Below are 26,815 nucleotides of genomic sequence, written 5' to 3'. Positions count from 1 at the left end.
ATATTTATGGGGGTCTGATGTAATGTCCTGATATTTATGGGGGTCTCATATGAGGTCTGATGAAAAATATTTTCTTCGTATTTTCCTCCTCTAAAATCTGGGGTGCGTCTTATAAAGCGAAAAATACAGTACTTCATTTTCTATATCTTAAAGCCATTGGACCAATTTTTTTTTTTAAAGTAGCAAAAACATATATACACCCCTTAAACTCTGCCAACCCTTACCCACAGAATACTGGTTTCAAAGATGAGCATTGCTTTCTTGTAACAGAACTCGCTTTGGTCAAAATCTCATTTTATGGACAAAATCCAGCCACTCTGAGCTCCAAAGCTTGGATATGTAACACTTAGGCAAAATTTCCTACATATGATATAATACACAGATATGTCAATTAAGTAGGTCTTATAAAAAGGCAGCATACCAAATCACAAGTGATGCGGACTGGCTAGTCATGGTGCAAGCAAAAGCAACAAGTGTCTCTTGATGCAACAACTGTACACAGACAGAACGGAGGACCCCCATATGTTCCACATCTCCCCCTCGTATACAGGACACTAATGCTGGCTTCAATGCACAAGCCGCTGTCATGGAGCAGTTATTAGATGGGTACCTGTAAAAAACAAAAAGCTTACTTTTGTCTTCCGTTACTGTATACCATTTTATTAGGATTTTTATAAAACATGTTTAAGTATCTGGCGTATTTTGGCGGCACATGTAAACTCCTGATTGAAGCAATAATTCTGTCCTGACATGGATAATGTCTGCATATATGGGTCTGTGTACACACCAAGTCATGTCTGCATTTTCATTTTTCTTTAAAAAAAAGAGCACCTAATAGTCAAGAACAACTTAGGCATTTAGATGGCGTGCATACAGTAGGATGGCTCAGCTTCTTTATAGGGTTGTAGAAGTTTCATAGATTCAAAAATATATCATGTTTTCTGCTAGGCCTGTTAACAATTGAGAGCACACCGTTGCCTTGTAAAATGTACAGCATAAATCCATAACGTTGAAAAAATATAATAAAGATTGTACTGTAATGGGCTTATTCTTTGTCATCACACGTTCTTATCTTTTACTATGGGCATGTTGTATTCATTGCACTTTCTTGCTTTAGAAAATACTGAGATGAAACAGCCTCTTCTGGCGCCTGTATAGACAAGTGAATGGAGCCTCTAGGTTACTCCTGGGCAGTACACCGTCACATACAAAAGGAAAATGCCCATAGGCTCATCTGAATCTTTTACTTGAAGGAGACCAAAAACTCCACCCTTAACAGAGATTGTCAACAACAGGTAAGAAAACTGTAGTGAATGCGAGATCAAAATATTGATAATAATATTAACAATTAGAAGGAAAAAAAAGTAGGTCTTTTTTTTTACAGATCAGTCCGCCAACTCTGATGAACTTCAACCTCTTCTGGCACCACCAACAGCAGCTCACAGTTTTTGCCCCTTAGTTGCTGATGTAAAAATTTTCTACAAAAAAGAGAGAGAATCGTTAGTTACATTTTAGTAAAAAGGTGAAAGCTTGTTTATTTAAAGAAATAGATAAAAATTAACAGGGTTGTCCGAGATGTTGACATTGATGACCAATACTCAGAATAGGTCATCAATAACTGATCAGCAGTAGTCTTGGCTCCTCCGCCGATCAGCTGTTTGAAGAGACCACAGTAGCATCTTTCTAGACCAGTGACGTCACATTCGGCGTCACTTGGCCTAGTTGCAACTCAGTTCCATTCAATAAAATGGCTTTGAGCTGCAGTACCAACACAGCCTCTATACAATGTGCTTGCCATGGCGGTCAGAGGTCTCTTTAAACAGGTGATCGGCAGGGATGCGGGGAGTCGGACCCCCGTAGATCATATATTGATCCTATCCAGGGGACAGGCCATCAATATCAACATTTCAGACTACCCCATTAAAGTTGCAGTACATTTCTTCACAGCACTTCACTAAATAAGCTTAAAGGCTATGGACACCTTTGTGCACTAAAAATCAATAACCCCATATCTCACCGTAATGTAGCACATAATAAAATTGCACTTGTTAGTTTACTGGTATCAGCTTTGCTTCACATGCATTCAGAAATGCTCCGATACGAGACAATGGCGGATCCAGAGCCTGGTCTCGGGAGGGGCACTTTCAGATTATTTTCTGTCCGCCGCCACAAAACAATGGTGCTTATAGAACAGACTCCACAGTGTAGGCTATATGTGTATAACAAACATATTTCACATGAAAACTTACAGTTACTTGGCTTGGCCCTTGGGGATCTCGGACACCACTTCCACACTTTGGCCGGGGGCTCGGCGGAGCTGATGTTGTGTTTTATCCTAATGAGAAAGATTTCAAAAAATACCCCCTTGTAATGCCCCCAGTTGAGCTAATGTCCCCATAATGTGCCAGTATAAAATACCCCTATATAGTGCCCATAGTAAATGACCCCATAGTGCTCCACACCCTCCTTCCTCCTAGTGCCCCCCATAATGTACCAGTATAAAATGCTCCAGTAGATGCCCTCAGTGTCCCCCATAATTTGCAAGTATAAAATACCCCTTCTTAGTGCCCCCCGTAGATGACCCCATAGTACTCCTCTCCCCCTTCCCCATAGTACCCACCATAATGTGTCCCAGTATAAAATTGTACTGTACAGAGAGCCCATATAAAATACCTCTTCTTTGTGGCCTCAGTAGATGCCCCTATAGTGCCCCAATCATGTGCCAGTATTAACAGCCCCCCCTTTGCCAGTAATAACAGCCCCCCCCCTTTGCCAGTAATAACAGCCCCCCCCCCCTTGCCAGTAATAACAGCCCCCCCCCCCCTTGCCAGTAATAACAGCCCCCCCCCTTTGCCAGTAATAACAGCCCCCCCCCCTTTGCCAGTAATAACAGCCCCCCCCTTTGCCAGTAATAACAGCCCCCCCCCCTTTGCCAGTAATAACAGCCCCCCCCTTTGCCAGTAATAACAGCCCCCCCCCCTTTGCCAGTAATAACAGCCCCCCCCCCTTTGCCAGTAATAACAGCCCCCCGCCAGGTATTGTATATAATAAAATAAAATAAAAAAAAACACATACTTACCTCCATGTCAGTGATGCGATGCAGGCCTCTTCTGGCCTGTGTCCCACGCTGTGTGTCTCAGGCGGTGTGTGTCTCCTGAGGACGGCGATACAGATGACTGGAGATGAGCGCTTCCACAATGGAAGCGCTCATCTCCCTGTGCCCAGCCGCCACCGCTGCCTGCCGCCCCGTTGCCCCCCCCCCCCCCGGATCCGCCACTGATACGAGATTCACTTCACTGTTTCTCATGATTCCTCAGCATTGTGGGTGTTCCTGTGGATTTCACATGCACCAGCACAAGCTCTGCTGCCCCGCCCCCACATCCTGTTAAATAGTTAATAGCTGCACAGCTAGCAGCCACTTCCATACAGACTGCCTGTAATCAGCAGATCTAGTTCTCACTTTCCATTCTGTAGAAAGTGCAATATTTGTAGACACAATAGAAATGTCTGCTGATAACATTAATGCAACAATCTACAGTCAGAACCATGGTGTTATAAGGCCCCTTGCAGACGAGCGTTTATCATGCTGCGAGTCCGCAGCAGTGTAGCTCTCGGCCTGACCTCCCAGCACTAACGGGGAACGATAGCATTATAAAATCAATATAATGCTATGTAACCCTTACAGTTCTGGAATGCATTGGATAACACCGACATAATGCTGCCAGTGCTATCCAATACATTCCAGAACAGTAAGGGTTACATAGCATCATAAAATCAATATAATGCTATGTGACCAGTCAGTGCTGGGAGGTCAGGCTAGGAGATCCTCTGCGGACTCGCAGCCGTGACAAACGCTCATCTGCAAGGGGCCTAAGCCTGATATAGATCTCCTTACTGACAGCTCTCACTACCATGCACTTTGTTCTGAATACAGTATTGTGTGCAGTCTGAAAAGTGAGCAGTCACTATTCCCACACAGATTTGTACAGTGTGACTACACACAATGCTATGTACACATAGAAGTAGAAGTGTGGCCCCCCCTCCCTCCCCAGTATTAAAAGCATTGGTGGCAGTGGCCACAGGCTAACAACACCCCCCCCCCCCCCCCAATCATTGGTGGCAGCGGAGCAGCATTTCCGATAGGAGTCACAGTTTAATCGCTGTGTCTTCGATCGGTTACCATGGCAGCCAGGATGCTACTGCAGTCCTGGCTTCCATGGTTACCTAGCTTATACTTACCTGCGCTGTCTGTGGCCGCCGGCGCTCCTCCTACTGGTAAGTGACAGGTCTGTGCGGCGCACCGCACAGACCTGTCACTTACCGGTAGAAGGGGCGCCAGCCGGCCACAGACAGCGCAGCTAAGTATAAGGTAAGTAACCATGGCAGCCAGGACTGCAGTAGCGTCCTGGCTGCCATGGTAACCGATCAAAGCCGGAGCCCCAGCGATTAAACTGCAACTCCGATCGGAAATGCCGCTCCGCTGCCACCAATGATGGGGGGGGGGGGGAGCAGGGTTGTTAGGCTGTGGCCACTGCCACCAATGCTTTTAATACTTGGGAGGGAGGGGGGGCCGCACTGACCACCAATGCTTTTAATACTGGGGAGGGACGAGGGGGGGGGGGGGGCGGACTGGACAACAATGCTTTTAATACTGGGGAGGGAAGGGCATCTGGCCCCTGCTGCCTGGCAGCACCCGATCAGGGGGCTGAGATCCGCACAATTAATCCCTCAGGTGAAAGCTCAGATCTGAAAAAGCTGTTATGCAGACGGATCTGCACTGAACGGATACCATAGTTTGCATGTATAGGTGTAAATATTTTTTTCAACAAAGGTGTCCATATCCTTTAAAGGTGTTATCCAGTATATATGACGATGACCTATCCTCAGATCGGCGGGGGGCCAAGTCCCAGCACCCCGCCAATTAGCTGTTACGGGAAGCTGCCTTGCTCACCGGAGCTCTGGTTCCCGGCATCTCTCCGAAGCACAGTGCCGTACATTGTATAGCAGATGTCCTTGGAATTGCAGCCCAGCCCTATTCACTTCAATGGGGCTGAGCTGCTCCTAGGCCATGTGACTGATGTCCAGGTGGTCACATGGCCTAGGAAGAGGCCGCGGCACTCCCAAACACAGGGTCGAAGTGCAAAGACTAAAAACAAAAATGTTTTTTTTCTAAATAGTATAAAACCATTACATGAACCCAAAATGCATTTTTCATACGGTTATGTGTTTCACAGTATACAAGTTTCACCACAAAAAAAACAAACAAAAAACCTTCAGATTTCATTTTCTGTTCCCGTATCAACCAGCCACGTCAAAACAGTACCAGAGAAGCTTGAAATGTAGAAATCATGGGACAGTTAGTAGGCAAAATGTTCCAATTTTATCAGTGATACCAGAAGTCATGACTCAGAGTGTGAAATTGAGCCACTGAGGGAATGTTTGATGACATAATTTCTTTTTTCTTAAGAGGTAACCATGCAGGAACCAGCTCCAGTCAATACACAATGGACAGAACTGTGTAGGTTTGGCACCGGAGCTACTCCACAGCAGCTGATGGAGGGGTGGGGGAGAAGGGATTATCTCCACCTTTCAATTAACGATGGCCTATCCTGAGGATAGGTCATCAATAGTAAAAATCCTGTAATAACTAAGCAATGATTCTTGTTTCTTCGATTATTATTAGTGTTTTAACCCCTTAATGACCAGCCACTTCCATTGCAATTCAGTTCGTGTAGTGCTTTAACGGCTCTCATTTTATTTTTATTCGCTAGGCTACCAAAATAATTTTTGTAACTTTTTTAGTTATGTTTTTAGAGATTTTTTTTTCTTTTTAGTTTCATTAGGAGAAAACTTAATTTTTTTTATTTTTTATTATTGTTTAAAAGGGTGTAAAAGTATCGCCTTGCTTTCAGGGGGTCCCAACCACATACCTCTTCAGGACACCAGGATTTACACGTTCAGGACCTTGGACTAGAATGCTCGTCCTAAGTTGCAGGTACTTGACGCACTAGGACGAGCATTCTCGTCCTAGGGTTAAAGCGCTGCCCCACAACTGCTGCCGCAGCGATCAGCAGAAAGGGGCCCGGCTGATACTGACAGCCGGGCCCCTGCTGTATCTGCCAGCATCGGTGAAAAACACTGATGCCAGCGGATTAACCCCCTGTATGCCGCGGTCACGCTGACCGAAGCATACAGGGAGTTTGCGGCAGCTTGTACATCCCCATCGGGTCCCTGTGCTGCGATGACGGGGAACAGAGGGTTGCTATGGCAGCCCCAATGCCTTGAACAGGCATTGGGACTGCCAGCTACGGAAGCCCAGGAGATCTAGCCCCAGGGCTGGGTCACCTAGGCAACTGTTAGGCCCCTTTCACACGGGCGAGTATTTCGCGCGGGTGCAATGCATGATGTGAACGCATTGCACCCGCACCGAATCTGGACCCATTCATTTCTATGGGGCTGTGCACACGAGCGGTGATTTTCACGCATCACTTATGCGTTGCGTGAAAATCGCAACAAGCTCTATATTGTGTGTTGCGGTGCGATAATCCACGCAACGCAGGCCCCATAGAAGTGAATGGGGTTGCGTGAAAATCACAAGCATCCGCAAGCAAGTGTGGATGCTGTGCGATTTTCACGCACGGTTGCTAGGAGACGATCGGGATGGAGACCCGATCATTATTATTTTCCCTTATAACATGGTTATAAGGGGAAATAATAGCAGTCTGAATACAGAATGCTAAGTAAAAATAGCGCTGGAGGGGTTAAAAAAAAATAGAAAATAATTTAACTCACCTTAATCCACTTGCTCGCATAGCCGGCATCTCTCCTGTCTCTTTCTTTGCTGATTGTAGTCAAAGGACCTGTGGTGACGTCACTCCGGTCATCACATGATCCATCACCATGGTAAAAGATCATGTGACGGACCATGTGATGACCGGAGTGACGTCACCACAGGTCCTTTGACTATAATCAGCAAAGAAAGACAGGAGAGATGCCGGCTACGCGAGCAAGTGGATTAAAGGTGCGTTAAATTATTTTCTATTTTCTTTAACCCCTCCAGCGCTATTTTACTTAGCATTCTGTATTCAGAATGCTATTATTTTCCCTTATAACCATGTTATAAGGGAAAATAATAATGATCGGGTCTCCAGCGCCATTTTACTATGCATTCAGAATGCAATTAGTTTCCCTTATAACCATGTTATAAGGAAAAATTATACAATCTACAGAACACCGATCCCAAACATGCGCGATTTTTCTCACGTGTGTGCAAAACGCATGACACACCTCTTATCCGGACAAAAATATGACGCCCGTGTGAAAGAGGCTGTACAGTGTAAGACACTGACAGTTCAATACAGCACAATACAGATGTATTGTGCTGTATTGAAACAGGGATCAGACCCTAAAAGAAGGTTTTACAAAGAAATAAAAATAGTGCCCTTTTACCAAAATAAAGTATATATTTTTTTAAATTGGGAAAAAAAGAAAAAGTAGACATATTAGGTATAGATGCGTTTGTATCAACCGGCTCTATAAAAATATATGATCTAACCCCTCAGGTGAAGACTGTAATATATATATATATATATATATATATATATATATGTCTGTGCTAAAAAAAAAAAATGTTTTGTCACCTTACATCAGTGCAACACCAAGCGATCAAAAAGTCGTATGACCCCCAAAACAGTACCGATCTAATCATACCTCATCCAGAAAAAAAATTAGCCCTTTTACCTAAGACAATCGCCCCAAAAAATAAAAAATAAACTATGGCTCTCAGCCTGTGGAGACACTAAAACATGATTATTTTTTTCGGTTTCAAAAATGCTTATATTTTGTTAAATGTAAAAATAAATACATTTAAAAAGTAGACATATTAGGTATCGCTGCGTCCGTAACAACCTGCTCTATAAAAATACCACATGACCTAACCCCTAAGGTGAACACCGTAAAAAATTAAAACGGTGTAGAAAAAGCCATTTTTTGTCACCTTACATCATAAAGTGTAATAGCAAGTGGTCAAAGAGTCATACGCACCCCAAAATAGTGCCGATCAAACAGTCATCTCATCCCTCAAAAATGATACCCTACCTAAGACAATCGGCCCCCCCCCCAAAAAATAAATAAATAAATAAATAAATAAATAAATGAATATGGCTCTCAGACTATGGATACACTAAAACATTATTTTCTTTTTTGTTTATTGTGTGTATATATATATATATATATATATATATATATATATATATATATATATATATATATATACATACACACACACATATACATATACATATATATACACACACACACACATACACACACACAGAAAAAAATGTTACTGGCAGCACCACCTTGTGAGCAATTGCAGGTGGGTGCAAAGTCCAAGTACGGTAACTGGATCTTACCCACTTCAAAATAGTAGAGAAAATTGGACTGCACTCCAGACGGTTCCTTTAGTAAAACAAGTGAAGTTTTATTCACACATGTGATAGCAGCAAAGAAGCGACATTTCACTTTTTCAAAAGGCTCATGCTGAGCCGAAACGTCGCTTCTTTGCTATCACATGTGTGAATAAAACTTCACTTGTTTTACTAAAGGAACCGTCTGGAGTGCAGTCCAATTTTCTCTAATATATATATATATATATATATATATATATATATATATATATATATATATATATATATTTATTTATTTATTTTTTAACAACCTGCTCTATAAAAATATCAAATGACCTAACCCCTCAGGTTAACACCATAAAAAAGTAAAATAAAAACTGCAAAAAAAAATTTTTGGGCACTTTACATCACAAAAAGTGCAATAGCAAGCGATCAAAAAGTCATATGCACCCTAAAATAGTACCAGTCATCTCATACCGAAAAAAAATGAGCCCCTACATAAGACAGTCGCCCAAAAAATAAAAAACGATGGCTTTCAGAATATGGAGACACAAATCTAATTACACAATTACAATTATATAAAACTGAAACAAACAACCCAAAAAAGTTGTCATATTTGGTATTGTCGCGTCCGTAACAACCTGCTCTATAAAAATACCACGGCTTCTGGTTCCGGCGCCGACATGACAAGCCGCAAGTGAGCTGAGCTCCGGCTACCCTCACCTGTATCCACGGCAAATCCCCGCTGAATCGACTACTAGCTGGGCGATTATACCCGCGAACATCCTACAAGGTCCTATGGATCGTTTTGTCAGCACTATGGGGAGCAGATCAAAGGCTAAAGCCCAGATGAAAAGTAGAAAAGCGGACGCACAGAATTCAAAGATGGCGGAGGGAGAGAGCGCGCCACCGGAGGAAAACGTACTCACAGACCACTCCAGATTCTCCTGGCTCCGCAACTGGCGAGACCCCTCCGCACATAGATTATGTTAGGCTGGCACTGGAGGTAGCAAATCGCATCTTGCCAGACCTGCAGGTGTCTGACAACCATGGTGTCGGCCTCCTTCATTGCCCTGCAAGGGGAAGTGGCGCGAATATCTGAACGCATGGACATATGCGATAACAAAATGCAAACCATGGAAATTGACATTTCCAATGCCCATGGGCAACTAAAAGGATCTTATAGCCGAAAACAAACGGCTCTGGGACAAAGTAGACGATTTGGAAAATCGCTCAAGACGAAGCAATATGCGAATCGTGGGCCTGTCCGAAAGCATACCGGCCAAAGAGTTGCACATGATATGTGAACGGGAGATTTCGAAAGCACTGGGTCTCCCCCAAGCCTGCAAGGTCGAGCGTGCTCACAGGGTAGGCCCGATGAAACAGATCAACCCCGCACGAATGAGGGAAGCGGATGCAGCCAAGACCCAGACATAATGCGACACTATAAAATCAAATCTACAGCCTTAGTACATCACCAGAAACTTCTCTTGTTCAGTGACTTTTCAGCGGAGGTGACCAGACACCGGAAGGCTTTCGCCCCGTTATGTACATCGTTGCATAATCAAAATGTAAAATTATTCCTGATGTACCCAGCCACGCTGAAAATATTCTGCCCGGATGGGACCTTCACAGACCCAGCAGAAGTGGAGGCCTCTCAAACATCAGCGGATGGAGAACACAGCATAATACCTGCCTGAGACAGGAAACGTTCATCGTCTCCAATACTGCCAGCAGATGGGCTCGAGAAAAGAGACCAATACAGGGGACAAAGAGGACTCTCGCATTCACAAAAGGACACTTGATCGCTCCACATCACCAGGAGGGCAAGTAACTGGTTTGCCATTTTTAAAAAATGCTTTGCTGGCGGGTGACGGAATACACCAGACCATAACCCACTGAAAACAAGCCGGGTCTATAACATGCAATGTCCGGGCACGAGTTCCACCTTTCTCTTTTCCCTTTTCCTTTCCTTTTATCGTATATTGTAGCCTGTTATAGCTCTGATTATTATATGTGGGGGCATTACATTGCGATAGCTTTGGGACTTATCTAAAATATCTCGTCAATGCCTACACGACCTGATGTTATGTTGGGAAGAAGTGAAGCACGGAATTCAGACTTAAGTTTCCACTGTTGGCCTTATGTTCAGCCATATTCATTGGCTGGAGATTTGAAGTTGAAGCACATGTCCGACAAAACACTGCTACAGGGTTAATCCTCATTGGTGACTTATCCCGTCGATCTCTAACCGTACAGGCTATTATATATAGGTCTGATCCATATAAAGCCGCATTAAGATCTCCTTAATGGTACGAGTAATATCATGGAACATCAAGGGGCTCAGATCTCCCCAGAAACGGTCAATGATATTACATCACCTAGCTAGGTTGCATGCAGATCTATCGCTCCTCTAGGAGAAACACTTGGAGGAGAAGGATTTCCCCAGAATGAGGAAGTTTTGGGTAGGAGAGGTGCATGGCTCCCCATCATTAGGTAGTAAAGCGGGAGTGTTAATCCTGATGAAGAAAAAAAACATACCCTATTCCTTAGTCTCTTGCTCTAAAGATGAGGGAAGAATGGTACACCTGATACTTCAACACCAAGGGAAACAACTGAGTATATACAATCTTTATGGCCCGAATGATGCAAATGATCGCCTCTTCCAGACAGCGACAACTGCCATATTGGCAGACACAATACAGGACAAAGTAGTTGGGGGAGACATGAATACGGTTATAGATGAGGCAGAAGACCGCAAATCAGATGATAAACATTCACGTTCCACAACCACAAAACGTTCCACCAGTGTCCTCGGTGACTTTATGGCAGCAACTCAATTGATCGATATATGGAGAATGTGTAATCCAGAGGAACGGGAATTTACTTTTTATTCCCAGCCCCATAAATCCTGGTCTCGCATTGACTACTTGTTGATTACTCGCTCCCTCTTCAATAGATGCCTAGATATTGACATTGAGGACTTTTTCATATCGGATCATTCACCAATAGCATTAACGTTGCGTGACATGGCCCCCCGCGGGTCGGATTACTTATGGCAATTCTCCTCGAACTTGAATGAGAACGACGAGTTTTGTGACTTGCTGAGAGGGTGGTGGGACGAATATATAAACCTAAATAACATGCCAGATAATGTCCAATTAACGTGGAGTGCAGGGAAGGCAACGATAAGGGGCAATCTGATCTCATATAAAGCGGGCCTAAAAAGGAAGACTCAAGAGCAGCTTGACAAATTTAGCACAACACTGAGACTAACATACAAGGCCTTCAAAGATAATCCCACAATAATCTCCGAAATGGCGTGGAAGACAGCTAAACAAAATTATTAACAATGGGCACAAAAAAAAAGGAGCAAATGTTTCGTTCAAGGTCGGATGCGCATTTTTATAAACATGGCAACAAAGCAGGTAAACTTCTAGGGAACCTAGCGAGAGGCTTCAAACCAGGGTCCCCCACTCTAGCCCTGCGAGATGCTATGGGTATAATACAGCATGATCCGATAGCTGTATGCCTCCCTTTACGCGAGAGACAGGTCTCAAAATGGGTCGGACGAGACCTGCCCCGAAAACATGGGCATCCCACAGATACCCATAGATGATCTAAATAGACTTGACGCAACGATAGCCAATTTTGAAGTTCAAGCGGCCATAGCTGGCTTGTCACTGGGAAAGGCCCCTGGCCCAGACGGATATACGGGGGAGTTCTATAAAATACTGGGAGACAGAGTGTCAACACTCCTTACTCCACTCTATAACCAATACCTAGCAGGCACCCCCCTTCCCCAGGAGTCAAAAGTGGCATACATAAAAGTGTTACCTAAGAAAGATAAAGACCCTCATCAAGCATCGTCGTACCGGCCTATATCTTTAATAGATGTTGATGTCAAATTGATATAAAAAAATATAATGACAGATAGATTAGGGACCATCATGCCCAAATGAATAGCCAACCCACAAGTAGGATTCATAAAAGGCAGATCTGCAGTGTTAGACGTCAAAATGAGACCAAACCTCCACCCAGCTCCAGCTCTCATTAGCATCGATGCTGAAAAAGCTTTCGACAATGAGCTGGGGATGGCTGGAAAAAGTGCTTGACAAATTGGGACTACAGGGACAATTCAGACATTTTATTTCTGTGCTATATGATAAACCAACTGCAAAAATTAGCACACCTGGCTTCTTGTCTCATCACTTTGAGCTGTTTAAAGGGACCAGGCAAGGCTGCCCCTTGTCACCCTTATTATTTAACCTAACCTTAGAACCTCTGTCGCGCTTTTTAACGTCCACGTCAAATGTAGAGGGGATAAGAGTAGGTGCAGCGGAAATAAAACATGCATTATTCGCGGATGACCTTTAAATCTTCCTTGAAAGCCCACATAGGGACCTAAAGCCTCTCCTACAACACTTACAAACCTTTGGTAAATGGTCGGGATTTAAGATTAACATGGACAAGAGCGAACTACTACTAAAAATAAGCAACACTATACCTCAATGCTGACACAGAACATTCCAGTTAAAGGTCTCCTTCACAAGCATAAAATATCTAGGAATTAATATAGGACAAACCCCTGAGTCAATATATAACCTAAACTATCCACCGCTGATCAAAAAGCTTCTAAAAGAGAGAGATTGACAATTGGATTAACTTGCCGCTGTCCTTAATGGGTCGTAGTCATCTGTTAACCAGTACAGGACCGCGTCTTTGCGGCGGCCCTGTTATTCCTCCTGGACTCGCCGGGGCGTTATCTCGCGAGACGCGAGATTTCCTGTGAAGCGCGCACACAGGCGCGCGCGTTCACAGGAACTGCAGGTAAACTAGCTGATCTACAGCCTGCCAGCGGAGATCGTTCGCTGGCAGGCTGTAGATGCGATTTTTTTAACCCCTAAAAAGGTATATTAGATGCCGTTTTGATAACAGCGTCTAATATAACTGCTACCTGGTCCTCTGGTGGTCCCTTTTGCTTGGATCGACCACCAGAGGACACCGGCAGCTCTGTAAAGTAGCACCAAACTCCACTACACTACACCCCCCCCCCCCGTCACTTATTAACCCCTTATTAACCCCCTGATCACCCCATATAGACTCCCCGATCACCCCCCTGTCATTTATTACCCCCCTGGAAGGCTCCATTCAGATGTCTGTATGTGTTTTGTGGATCTGCGGTGTCCGTGTTTTGCAGATCCACAAAACACATACGGACCTCTGAATGGAGCCTTACAGGGGGGTAATCACCCCTCCTGTCATTGATCATCTCCCTGTAAGGCTCCATTCAGAGGTCCGTATGTGTTTTGCGGATCCGCAAAACACGGACACCGGCAATGTGCTTTCCGCATTTTGCGGATCCGCACATTGCCAGAACTATATAGAAAATGCCTTTTCTTGTTTTCTTGTTTTCTTCGGAAAAGAATAGGACATGTTCTATAGGCTCTACAAAAAAAACACTTGCGTTCAGTCCGCCCCACCGCAGTGATAGAAATATTTATTTTTCTGATCACTGCAAAAACACCGTAAAATCGCCGCGGCGCTATAAAAAGATCACTTTTGAGGGGCATGGCAAGTCTCATTTTCCACTAACTTGTGACAAAAAATAAAATCTCACATGAACTCACCATACCCCTCACGGAATCCAAATGCGTAAATTTTTTTAGACATTTGTATTACTGTATAGTAGACTTCTTCTCATGCTTTAGGGCCCCTAAAATGCCAGGGCAGTATAAATACCCCACATGTGCCCCCATTTCGTAAAGAAGACACCCCAAGGTATTCGCTGAGGGGCATATTGAGTCCATGAAAGATTGAACTTTGTCACAAGGTAGTTTGTCATCAATTTCCGCTAACTTGTGCCAAAAATAAAATTCGATGAACTCGCCATGCCCCTCACGGAATACCTTGGGGTGTCTTCTTTCCAAAATGGGGGTCACTTGTGGGGTATTTATACTGCCCTGACATTTTAGGGGCCCTAATGCGTGAGAAGTAGTTTGAAAGAGATATTTCTCTCACCCAGCATGGGTATATGTAAAAAGACACCCCAAAACACATTCCCCAACTTCTACTGAGTACGTCGATACCACATGTGTGACACTTTTTTGCAGCCTAGGTGGGCAAAGGGGCCCAAATTCCAAAAGAGCACGTTTAGGATTTCACAGGACATTTTTTTTTTTTTTTTTTTTACACATTTGAATTTCAAACTACTTCTCACGCATTAGGGCCCCTAAAATGCCAGGGCAGTATAACTACGGTACCCCACAAGTGACCCCATTTTGGAAAGAAGACACCCCAAGGTATTTCGTGATAGGCATAGTGAGTTCATGTAAGTTTTCATTTTTTGTCACAAGTTAGTGGAATATGAGACTTTGTAATAAAAAAAATAAATAAAAATAAAACAAACAACATTTCCAACTAACTTGTGACAAAAAATAAACTCACTATGCCCATCAGTGAATACCTTAGGGTGTCTACTTTCCGAAATGGGGTCATTTGTGGGGGTTTTCTACTGTCCTGGCATTGTAGAACCTCAGGAAACATGACAGGTGCTCAGAAAGTCAGAGCTGCTTCAAAATGCGGAAATTTACGTTTTTGTACCATAGTTTGTAAACGCTATAACGTTTACCCAAACCAATAAATATACACTTATTGCATTTTTTTTTAAATCCAAGACATGTAGAACAATAAATTTAGAGAAAAATTTATATAGAAATGTAGTTTAAAAAATAAAATAAAAATTACAACTGAAAGTAAAAAATATCATTTTTTTGGCAAAAATTTCGGGAAATTTCGATTAATAACAAAAAAAAAGTTAAACTGGCAGCAGCAATGAAATACCAAAATCAAGAATAGCACTCCGTAAACTTCAACTCCCGAGAGATGAGGGTGGCCTGAACTTTCCGGATCTGCGTAAATATAATCTAGCGAGCCTTTTTCGACACTGCATTGACTAGGTGTCCAATTCCAATCATTACTCCAACTTAACCATAGAAACACAATTGGCGCGCCCATGGTTGCTAACAGCTTTACTACATACCAAATTCGCCCATTTACCCACTCAGTTAAAGAATAGTGTCTTGTTAAAGGACACTATTGCCTCATGGAAAGCGATTCGTAAGGAATATGGCCTCCCTTTCTCTCTGTCAAAACATATGCCACTTTAGCATCATTCAGAATTTACCCCTGGGATGAACAATCCGCAATTCGCAGTTTGGAAGTCTAAAGGGATTAATATGACTGGGGACATGTGGAACAAAACAGATATTTTAGATTTTCAGAGCTCTGTTCTCCGCTTGGTCTCGCCTCCAGCCACTTGGCATATCATCAAGTAACCCGTTTCCTTAATCGCCGGGTCCGTGATCTCCCCAGGGAATTTCCCTCAAACAAATTTGACAATATGTGCAACGCACGAGATGTTGGCCTGTCACTTTCAGAAATCACTAGCCTGCTGAGAGATAACACGCTAAAGGCCTCATCTAGTAAAATAGGAAGGGCCTGGGAGAGGTCGCTTGGAGTCCCTAATATACAGGAGGGAATGCTTAGGGGGTGGATGGCTGTGAGACAAGCAGTGCCAAATGAGGTATGGAGGGAGACCCAATACAAGGTAATGCATAAAGCCATATATGGTTTCTATGGCTCACAAAATCTCACACGCAGTGATCACATAAGCAGATGCCCGAATTGTGATGAACCTAATGCAGATTTATACCACGGCTTGTGGACCTGCCCAAAAGTTGGGGAGTTTTGGGAGACCTTCATTCAGTGGCACAGTAGAGTCATGAAGAAGGATTCACCTCTACCACACGAGGCAATCCTGCTTCACTATAAACCTGACAATGGTAGCTTGTCACAAGCCACACACGTTAGTATCTTGGCAGCCAAACGCTGTCTTTTACGACACTGGCTTCAGCCAAACACTCCGAAATGAAAAGAGATCTTGGACCAGGTGAAGGGATGCGCTAAGGATGGATTTTTTGGTAGCTCAATATAAGAAGGAAAAATTAATAGGTGGGCTTATGAAAAAAATGGAGGAACATCATTACACGAGTGCTTAATGGAGATGAGTTACAAGACCTAATCCGTCCATATCGATTGACTTCATGTATCTGAGAGAACAGCTTAAGGGCACACTAGGCAGCCTGGGAGGTGGCAACGTTAACATCTGACTTATGGACAGTATAAGGGATAGGAGAGGAATGTCGCAATAAGGGAATGCGGACATGTGCAAATTTGTTTTTGTTATGTATTTTATGTTTAACTGCACTTTACTTTTTTGACTTATTTCACACTCTTGCATATCAATGTACAGACACAGCCATCTTTGATATTGTGAACACCTTTGTGAAAACGTATATCAACTGTGATTATGTCAACATTATAAGAAACAATAAAATTGTGTTTAAAAAAAAAAAAAAAAAAAATACCACATGATGTAACCTGTCAGATAAACATTGTAAATGACAAATGAACTGTGCCAACAGCTATTTGCTTCCTTGCCTCACAAGTGTAATATAGAGCAACCAAAAATCATATGTACCCTAAAATAGTACCAACAAAACTGCCACCTTATTCCGTAGTTTACAAAATGGGGTCTTTTTTTGGAGTTTCTACTCTAGGGGTGCATCAGGGGGGCTTCAAATGCGACATGGCAGCTTAAAACTATGCCAGTGAAATCTGCCTTCCAAAAACCATATCCCGTTCCTTTCCTTCTGCGCAATGTCGTGTGCCCGTACAGCAGTTTACAAACACATATGGGGTATTTCTGTAAACTACAGAATCAGGGCAATAAATATTGAGTTTTGTTTGGCTGTTAACCCTTGCTCTGTTAGTGGATAAAAACTGATTAGAATGGAAAATCTGCCAAAAAAGTGAAATTATGAAATTTCATTTCCATTTTCCATTAATTCTTGTGGAACACCTAAAGAGTAAACAAAGTTAGTAAAATCAGTTTTGAATACCTTGAGGGGTGTAGTTTCTAAGAAGGGGTCTTTTTTGGTGGTTTCTAATATGCATGTCTCCCAAAGTTACTTCAGACCTCAACTGGTCCTTAAAAAGGTGGTTTTGGACATTTTCCAAAAAATTTCAAGATTTGCTTCTAAACTTCTAAGCCTTCTAACGTCTCCAAAAAATAAAATGGCATTCACAAAATAATCCAAACATGAAGTGGACATATGGGAAATGTAAAGTAATAAATATTTTTGGTGTTATTACAATCTATTATAAAAGTCGAGAAATTGAAATTTGCTAATTATTCCAAATTTATGACATCAGGACCGCCAAACAGTATAGCAGCCCCCAGGCTGTAACTACACCATGCACAGTTCCACCCCCGGAAGAGATTCTGCTACTGTCACTACCAGAGCTTTGAGATGTTCTCACAGCTCTGTTTCTCCACCCCTGTGATGATGTCACTACTAAAGCTTGGAGGAGTTCCCTCTGCCCTGTTTCTCCGCCCCTGTGATGAGGTCTTTACTTTCTGTTTCCTTCCTCCCAGCTGTCCCTCCTGTGTTTGATTTCGCTGCCTTTAAATCACCCCTCCTCCTTTGTAGAGGTGCGGATTATACTTTTCATTTGAGCTGTATCTCTCGCTTGAGTATCTTCACCTGTGTGATATCTTTTCACTGGATCTGTGTTCTGCTGAAGCAAGTACTTCGAATATTGTCTGCTGACTTTGGATCTGTTTTCACTGCAGCTGCAGCTCCTTCAGTTAAGTGTTCAGACATTGTGTGTTTCTGTTTCTTTGCTGACTGGATCCGAGGCGACCCCGGTTCCGTCTATATACTGAGCAGGGCACCGGTGGCCGTGCCCCTTCCACTATTGTAGGGTTTCAGTGGTCATCAGCCTTAGGTACGCAGGCATGTCTCGATCCACCATCTGGATCCGGACATGTTATTAGCACTTCAGGGAGAGCTTTTAGGGTCTAACAGGGGTCACCCTTTATCCTCCTTAGTTTGGGTCTGGTCAGTTGCTATTCACTGTGTAGGCTCTTGTTGCTCACTTACAGCCGTGACAGCTACACAGCCTCTTGGCCCCTCAGCCCTGCTAGCTGAGACCACACAGAGCTTTGCAGGCCTCTGTTACAGGATCACACTCTTTCCCCAGACTGACATACTGGGAGGTGCTTTATGCCAGCCTGATTACAGCAGGCCTCACCTGTGATCACCTCAGATAGAAGGGAATACCTGTCCTGGAAGGATGTGGATTGGCAGAGGCCGGATGTGGGCCCATTCACTTGAATGGGTCCGCAAACCCTGATATACGGTGCGGAAGCACAGATTGTAACCCCACGTAAACTCTACAGCGTGCTTCTGTGGTGTTTTCTGGCCGTGCCTCCGCACCGCCAAAAAGGGGTTAAAAAATAATAATAATAATAATTTAACTCACCTTAGTCCACTTGATCGCGAACCCGACATCTCCTTCTGTCTTCATCCTAGCTGTGTGGAGGAACAGGACCTGTGGTGATGTCACTCCGGTCATCACATGATACATCACCATGGTAAAAGATCATGTGATGGCCCATGTGATGGCCCATGTGATGACCGGAGTGACGTCACCACAGGTCCTGTTCCTCCACACAGCTAGGATGAAGACAGAAGGAGATGCCGGCTTCGCGATCAAGTGGACTAAGGAGAGTTAAAAAAAAAATTTTTATATTTTTTTAACCCCTCCAGCGCTATTTTACCATGCATTCTGTATTCAGAATGCTATTATTTTATAAGGGAAAATAATACAATCTACAGAACACCGATCCCAAGCCCGGACTTCTGTGAAGAAGTTCGGGTTTGGGTACGAAACATGCATGATTTCTCACGCGAGTGCAAAACGCATTACAATGTTTTGCACTCGCACGTGTTCCCGCAACGTCCGTGTGAAAGAGGCCTAAGGGCTACAAATCGAGCAGTCGATGAGAAGTAGAGAGAACAGAATCTGCAGAATCAGCAAAAAAACAGAACCAAAAAAACCGAAGGCTACAAAAGGACAGATAGTAGAACAATTGTAATAAAGAACAATTAGAAAAGTGCTTTTTAGCCCAAAATAAAAACAATGCAATAATTTAAAAAATGCCCCTAAAAAGGTGTCCATAGTCTTTAATTTTCCCACGATTCCAGATGTCTTCGGTACAATAGTTTGAATGTGGTTCAACAATACTGGAACAATTAAAGGGGTTGTGCCACTAACACTAATCCTCTATCCACAGTGATCACAAGAACAGAGGTTTGCATATGGGCCTGCCAAGTACAGTGCTTGCAGGAGCTCCAGAGAAGTGAATGGAGTGGAAGACACACATGCTCATGGGGCAGTTAACCCCTTCACTACAGAGTCACTTGTCACCTTAAATCCCACGCCGATTTGACAACTTTTCAAATTTCTATTTCTCTGCTTTTAAAAACAGATAGTGATTCCTCATAATAGTTATTACCTTACATTCCCCATATGTCTACTTTGTGTTTGGATCATTTTGTGAATGCCATTTTATTTTTGGGGGACGTTAGAAGGCTTTAGAAGCAAATCTTGAAGCTTTTCAGAAAATTTCCAAAACCAAATTTTTAAGGACCAGTTTAGGTCTGAAGTCACTTTGTGAGACTTACATAATAGAAACCACCCAATTTTAGAAAAAAACAAAACAAAAAAAAAAAACATTTTTTAGTGTCTCCATATTCTGAAAGCCACATTTTTTTTTTGGGGCGACTGTCTTATGTAGGGGTTCATTTTTTTTCAGTATAAGACGGTTTGATTAGTACTATTTTACGGTGCATATGACTTTTTGATTGCCTAGTATTAAACTTTTTGTGATGTAAGGTGACAGTTTTTTTTTTATGGTGTTTACCTGATATTTTTATAGAGAAGGTAGTTACGGACATGGGAGTTCTGAGAAGAGCAAGTATGCATGCTGGGAGTTGTAGTTTCACAACAGCTGGAGTGCCGGAGGTTGCCTACCCCTGGCCTAGTAGATAACCTGTGCCCATCACCTATTGTAAATGGTGGATCCCATTTTATCTCTACAGAGGTGATATCTAATTGTAATCCTGCCTGTAATGATAAAGAGATGACTGATGAAAAGTGATCTGTACAGAATAGGATACATCGGCCTATTATTAGGCTTAGTGGCCAGTTTGCGAAACCTGTAAATCACAGTGGTAACAAAAAAAAAAAAAAAAAAAAAAAAAAAAAAAGGAAAAGATAGACCCCAGCCAGACTAAGACTAAGCCCCATAAGACGCAAAAGGGTTGGGAAAGTTTTTGGGTGCCGTTATGGGTTTCAAGAAAAAAAATTACCGGTAAGCAATTTATGTTTTCCCCTCACCCATGACAGAACCGAAGAACTTAGAATTAGGGGGTGACCACAGCTTGCAGTACCTTCCTCCCAAAGGCAGCATCAGAGTCCTTGCGTGCGCACTCGCGCAGGTTTCCCGCAACGCATCCGGACCTCTTCCATGACGCCTGTGTGAAAATGGCCTAAGGCCTCTTTCACACGGGCGTCATATTTTTGGCCCGGATAAGAGGCGGGTGCATTGCGGGAACACGCGCGAGTGCAAAACATTGTAATGTGCCATTTTTCTCACGCGAGTGCAAAACGCATGTTTGGTACCCAACCCCGAACTTCACAGAAGTTCGGGCTTGGGATTGATGTTCTGAAGATTGTATTATTTTCCCTTATAACATGGTTATAAGGGAAAATAATAGCATTCTGAATACAGAATGCATAGTATAATAGTGCTGGAGGGGTTAAAAAATAAATAAATAAACTCACCTTCTCCTCTTGATTGCGTAGTTCCCGGTCTCTTCTTTACTTAATAATGAGCTGTGGGCTAAATGACCTGTGGCGACGTCAGATCACATGCTCCATCACCGTGGTGATGGAGCATGTGATCTGACGTCACCATAGGTCCTTTATCCCACAGCTCATCATTAAAAGAAGTAAAGAAGAGACCGGGAACTACACGTAAAGAAGAGACCGGGAACTATCAAGAGGAGAAGGCGAGTTAATTAAACCCCTCCAGCACTATTATACTATGCATTCTGTATTCAGAATGCTATTATTTTCCCTTATAACCATGTTATAAGGGAAAATAATACAGTGAATAGACTGTCACCTAGAAACCATGCGTGAAAATCGCACCGCATCCGCACTTGCTTGCGATTTTCACGCAACCCCATTCATTTCTATGGGGCCTGCGTTACGTGAAAAACGCAGAATATAGAACATGCTGCGATTTTCACGCAACGCATAAGTGATGCGTGAAAATCACAGCTCATGTGCACAGCCCCATAGAAATTAATGGGTCTGGATTCAGTGCGGGTGCAATGCGTTCAACTCACGCATCGCACCCGCGCGGAATACTCGCCCGTGTGAAAGGGGCCTTAGAGTTGTACTTTTTTGATTATTGTCCAGACCTGCTAGTGCCTGCAAGGGGTCAGGAGACCTTCCGAAAAAATTTGTGAAAGTATCCCAAACTTTAACATACTTTTTAGCCATGACTTCTTTCCTACTTGCCAGTAAAGTGGAAACTACCTCATTCGACAAGCCCCACCTAGCCCATATTATCCTTTCAAATTCCAGGCTGCTAGTTGAAGTAGATCTGGTTTGGAGTGACAGACTGGACCCTGATGCAGAAGGATGTCCCACACTGGAAGCATCCATGAGGGTTCCACCGCTAGGTTTCGTAACATTGAGAACCAAGCTCTTTTGGGCCATGGGAATGAGTAAATACGGAGGGAAGCCAGGGAATTGTCCTTCGCTCTGAGGTGAACTGCTCTGAGAATGGACTGGTTCCTTTCTATAATCTGAAAAATCTCCTGGGATAACAGCAACAGATCTCTTATTCTCGTGCCCCCATGGTGATTTAGATGAGACACTGCTGTTGTATTGTCTGAATATATTAGTACATTCTTTCTGCCAATGTCGATGGGATTTTTACTATAGCTTCTTTTATTGCCCTTAGGCTACTTTCACACCTGCGTTAGGTGCGGATCCGTCTTGTATCTGCACAGACAGATCCGCACCTATAATGTAAGCGATTGTATCAGTTCAGAACAGATCAGTTTGCATTACCATGAACAAAAAACAACAAAAAAAAAAAAAGGCCTCCAGAGCTAAAGAGAAGGGGGGGTGTGGTTCCCAGGCCAGGGAAGGTGAAAGAGAGACTTGAGCCCAGACTTTTGCAGCAGCTCCCCATGGAGACTTACGCTGCCCGGGGTAACCCTCCTCACAGCATCAATTGCCGGGGCCCCCGCAGCTAACTAAACAGTGGATCAGATTCTCTCCTGCCTAGGACAGAACTGGAGGTAGACGGGAGGATCCCTCTTTTAAAAAGGTGGTTCTGGTTCCCGCTTCCTGTCCGGAGGAGGAGGCGGTCTCTCCAGGGTGCTGTCGTAGATCCTATTTGGAGCTGCCTTTGAAGCCCATCACTTGCCACTAGGGCTGTGATAGCGAACCTCCGGCACTCCAGCTGTGGTAAAACTAGGACTCCATAGAAATAAATGGAACATGCTGGGAGTCGAAGATTCTCCACGGCTGGAGTGCCAGAGATTAGCCATCACTGCACTAGGGTCTCTGTTTTTGAATCAAAAACTATTAGAATTTATTGATGATATACGGCTTCAGATTCAAGAATAATTTCTTCAGGGGGGTCCAAGGAACCCCAGTCCAACGTTGCTCCAAGCAATCAATCGCAGCAGAGCTTTTATTTTGTATTGTGATCTTGAATAGAGAAAGCTGCACATCTGCTCCATTTCTGTACTTTTCTTGATAAAGGACACTACAAGGTTAAAAAGCTTGCAGCTTTGGATTACGCTTCGTTAACCGACTTCGTGCATTGAAGAGCTGCGGAGGAAGGGATTTTTCTTGGTACGTAGCTTGGCTGGAACAAACCTGCCCATCCCGACTCCATTTACACCCATGTAACTTTTCTACAGCTGTGCTGTCCACCCTCCACAACATTGAACAGGTCGGCCACTTTGGACAATCACTACTTAAAAGGGGTTGTCCAGGTTCAGAGCTGAACCTGGACATACCTCCATTTTCACCCAGGCAGCCCCCCTGACATGAGCATCGGAGCAGTTCATGCTCCGATGCTCTCCTTTGCCCTGCGCTAAATTGCACAGGGCAAAGGCATTTTTCTGAGTTCCGGTGACGTACCGGGGCTCTCTATGGGGCTGACAGGAAGCCCGGTGACGTCACCGGCACCGATGGGAGGGATTTGGCTCTGCCCTAGCCAGTAAAACGGCTAGGGCAGAGCTAAAGCCCGCCCCTCAGAGCCGGTGACGTCACCGAACACACCGCTGGGCGGAAGTTACCGCCCGGCAGTGTGTTATTGAAAACACAAGAGCCTGTGCCCTGCGCAATCTAGCGCAGGGCACGGGAGCGCATCGGAGCATGAGATGCTCCGATGCTAGGCTCAGGGGGGCTGCCGGGGTGAAAATAAGGGTATGTCCGGGTTCAGCTCTGAACCCGGACAACCCCTTTAAATGGTTTCCTGACATACGTCTAATCACAAGGACCCATAGATAAAAAGCACCTACCTCTAGTAGTCATCATGTCTACCTAGCAGCGAACTACTCATCCAGCTTACCTAAGGTCATCGTCATTTCCAATCCGTGCAGGCCTCTTTAATTTAGAGTCCAGGTTGAAATAAGTGCCACCGACCTCACGCACGCAGATCCAGTGCTGCCTCTTAAGTGGCAGCTTAAGGGGTCCCCAAGACAGACTAGATGGAAGATTCATAATGAATCCAGTAACATTAGAGAGTGAAATCAGGCCAACATCCCTAAAGAAAGGTTGAGAAGCAATGTTAGGAAAAAAAATAATAAGGTAACAGAACATATCAAAATAAAAAAACTGAAGAAGCAGAAAGGTCACATCACCATGAAATGCAGCACAATCTGCAGGCAGTAGGTTATAGAGCAGGAGGAGCTGAGCAGAGTGATGTATGGTTTTATGGGAAACATAGAATGTGTCGGCAGATAAGAACCATTTGGCCCATCTAGTCTGCCCAATATACTAAATACCATGGATAGCCCCTGGCCCTATCTTATATGAAGGATGGCCTTATGCCTATCTCATGCATGCTTAAACTCCTTTACTGTATTTGCAGCTACCACTTCTGCAGGAAGGCTATTCCATGCATCCACTACTCTCTCAGTAAAGTAATACTTCCTGATATTACTTTTAAACCTTTGCCCCTCTAATTTAAAACTATGTCCTCTTGTAGCAGTTTTTCTTCTTTTAAATATTCTCTCCTCTTTTACCTTGTTGATTCCCTTTATGTATTTAAAAGTTTCTATCATACGTCCTCTGTCTCTTCTTTCTTCCAAGCTATACATGTTAAGGTCCTTTTAATCTTTCCTGGTAAGTTTTATCCTGCAATCCATGTACCAGTTTAGTAGCTCTTCTCTGAACTCTCTCCAAAGTATCAATATCCTTCTGGAGATATGGTCTCCAGTACTGAGCACAATACTCCAAATGAGGTCTCACTAGTGCTCTGTAGAGCGGCATGAGCACCTCCCTCTTTCTACTGGTAATGCCTCTCCCTATACACCCAAGCATTCTGCTAGCATTTCCTGCTGCTCTATGCAGGGCTGTGGAGTCGGTAGATAAATGCTCCGACTCCGACTCCGACTCCTCAGTTTTTTGTACTTCCGACTCCGACTCCGACTCCTCTGTATTTAATATGCAAATGTATTTTATACATTCCTTGAAGGAAAGAAAGAAGTTCTTCTAAGCTCTTCTAGCACAAAGAGGTAGTTGGGCAGAAGCTGCTGCCTTCTCCTTTGTGTGCTGATCTTCTGCTGAAGATAGGGCAGTGGGAGGATCCAGGAAGGGACATTTATTTTAAAACATGATTTCCCTAGAAGAATCCCATAGTCATGTTTAAAGTTTAAGATAACATTCTGAGTTTACACGTTTTATAGCCTTAGGCCCCATGCACACGGCCGTGTTTCACGGCCGTGTGCGGGCCGTGGAACCGCGGCCTGGATCCCTCCTGAGAGCAGGAGCGCACGGCGTCACTGGTTGCTATGACGCCGTGCGCTCCCTGCTGCTGGCACAGTACAGTAATACGCACGGCGAGCGCACGGCGTCATAGCAACCAGTGACGCCGTGCGCTCCTGCTCTCAGGAGGGATCCAGGCCGCGGTTCCACGGCCCGCACACGGCCGTGAAACACGGCCGGGTGCATGGGGCCTTAGCTGAATGACAGCAGTTTTTCCAATGGTTTACAGCTTCAGTCTTGAACTATTGACCCTCCATTCCCTTCACTTATACAAGTGTCTCTAGTCCTGCAAAACACATATTTACTTAATCCCTTATCAGTGAGAGGCGAGGTAAACCATGGGCATTGTGTTCCCTGTAACATCAGAACACAACACAATGGAAAGTATATGTATTGCCACTCCAAATTGTGCATTGCGTGCCATATAGTGAAGCATATGAAAAGCATGCTTCTTCACATCACTGAACGCGTTTGTTTTGCGGTTACGTGAGGCACTGCATGCATTGGCCTTTATTCTTACAGTAGAGAAGTCATTAATTATAACTGTTTATGAATTCGGACATTTAAACTTGCTTTTTTTTTTTTATTCCAATTTAAATTTAGTAGGAGTCGGAGTCGGAGTCGGTTCATTTTTTGCCGACTCCGACTCCAGGTACCCAAAATTGACTCCGACTCCTCGACTCCGACTCCGACTCCACAGCCCTGGCTCTATGACATTGTCTGCCTACCTTTAAGTCTTCTGAAATAATGATCCCTAAATCCCTTTCCTCAGATACTGAGGTTAGGACTGTATCACTGATTTTATATTCTGCTCTTGGGTTTTTACGCCCCAGGGTCATTATCTTGCACTTATCAACATTACATTTTAGTTGCCAGATTTTTCACCATTCCTCTAGTTTTCCTCTCCTTTTCCATTTGGTGTATCCCTCCAGGAACATCAACCCTGTTACAAATCTTCAGCAAAAAGACACACCTTACCATTGAGGCCTTCTGCAATTTCGCTTATAAAGATACTAAACAATATGGGTCCCAGAACAGATCCCTGAGGTACCCCACTGGTAACAAGACCTTGGTCTGAATATACTCCATTGACTACAACCCTCTGTTGTCTGTCCCTCAGCCACTGCCTAATCCATTCAACAATATGGGAGTCCAAGCCCAAAGACTGCAATTTATTGATAAGCCTTCTGTGTGGGACAGTATCAAAAGCCTTACTAAAGTCTAGATAAGCAATGTCTACTGCACCTCCGCCATCTATTATTGTAGTCACCCAATCAAAAAAAAAAAAAAAAAAAAAAAAAAAAAAACACACCAGAAACCTCTGCTCTTTTTATGTATCAGAGTCATGTGGGCAGGGCCCCTCTGACAGCCTTCCCTGTATGCTCATCATGCAGAGTTAGGGTACTTTCACA

At 43.8% G+C, this 26,815-nt stretch overlaps 1 protein-coding gene across 1 annotated transcript in view; it reads right to left on the bottom strand.

The window, feature by feature from the left end:
* Nucleotides 1-18: 18 nt before the first annotated feature.
* Nucleotides 19-26,815, bottom strand: part of JOSD1 (Josephin domain containing 1) — a 48,305-nt gene continuing 21,508 nt past the window's right edge. Inside the window, exons 4-5 of the mRNA XM_044301284.1 lie at nucleotides 23,986-24,180; nucleotides 19-1,478 (exon numbers count right to left, since the gene is read on the bottom strand). Of these exons, the coding sequence (XP_044157219.1) occupies nucleotides 1,379-1,478; nucleotides 23,986-24,180 (295 nt within the window). The 3' untranslated portion in view covers nucleotides 19-1,378. The remainder of the gene's footprint in view (nucleotides 1,479-23,985; nucleotides 24,181-26,815) is intronic.

The sequence above is a fragment of the Bufo gargarizans genome, chromosome 7, assembly GCF_014858855.1.
Source record: "Bufo gargarizans isolate SCDJY-AF-19 chromosome 7, ASM1485885v1, whole genome shotgun sequence".
NCBI lineage: Eukaryota > Metazoa > Chordata > Amphibia > Anura > Bufonidae > Bufo > Bufo gargarizans.
Note: the sequence above shows the minus strand (reverse complement) of the source record. Positions and strands in the feature narration are given on the sequence as shown.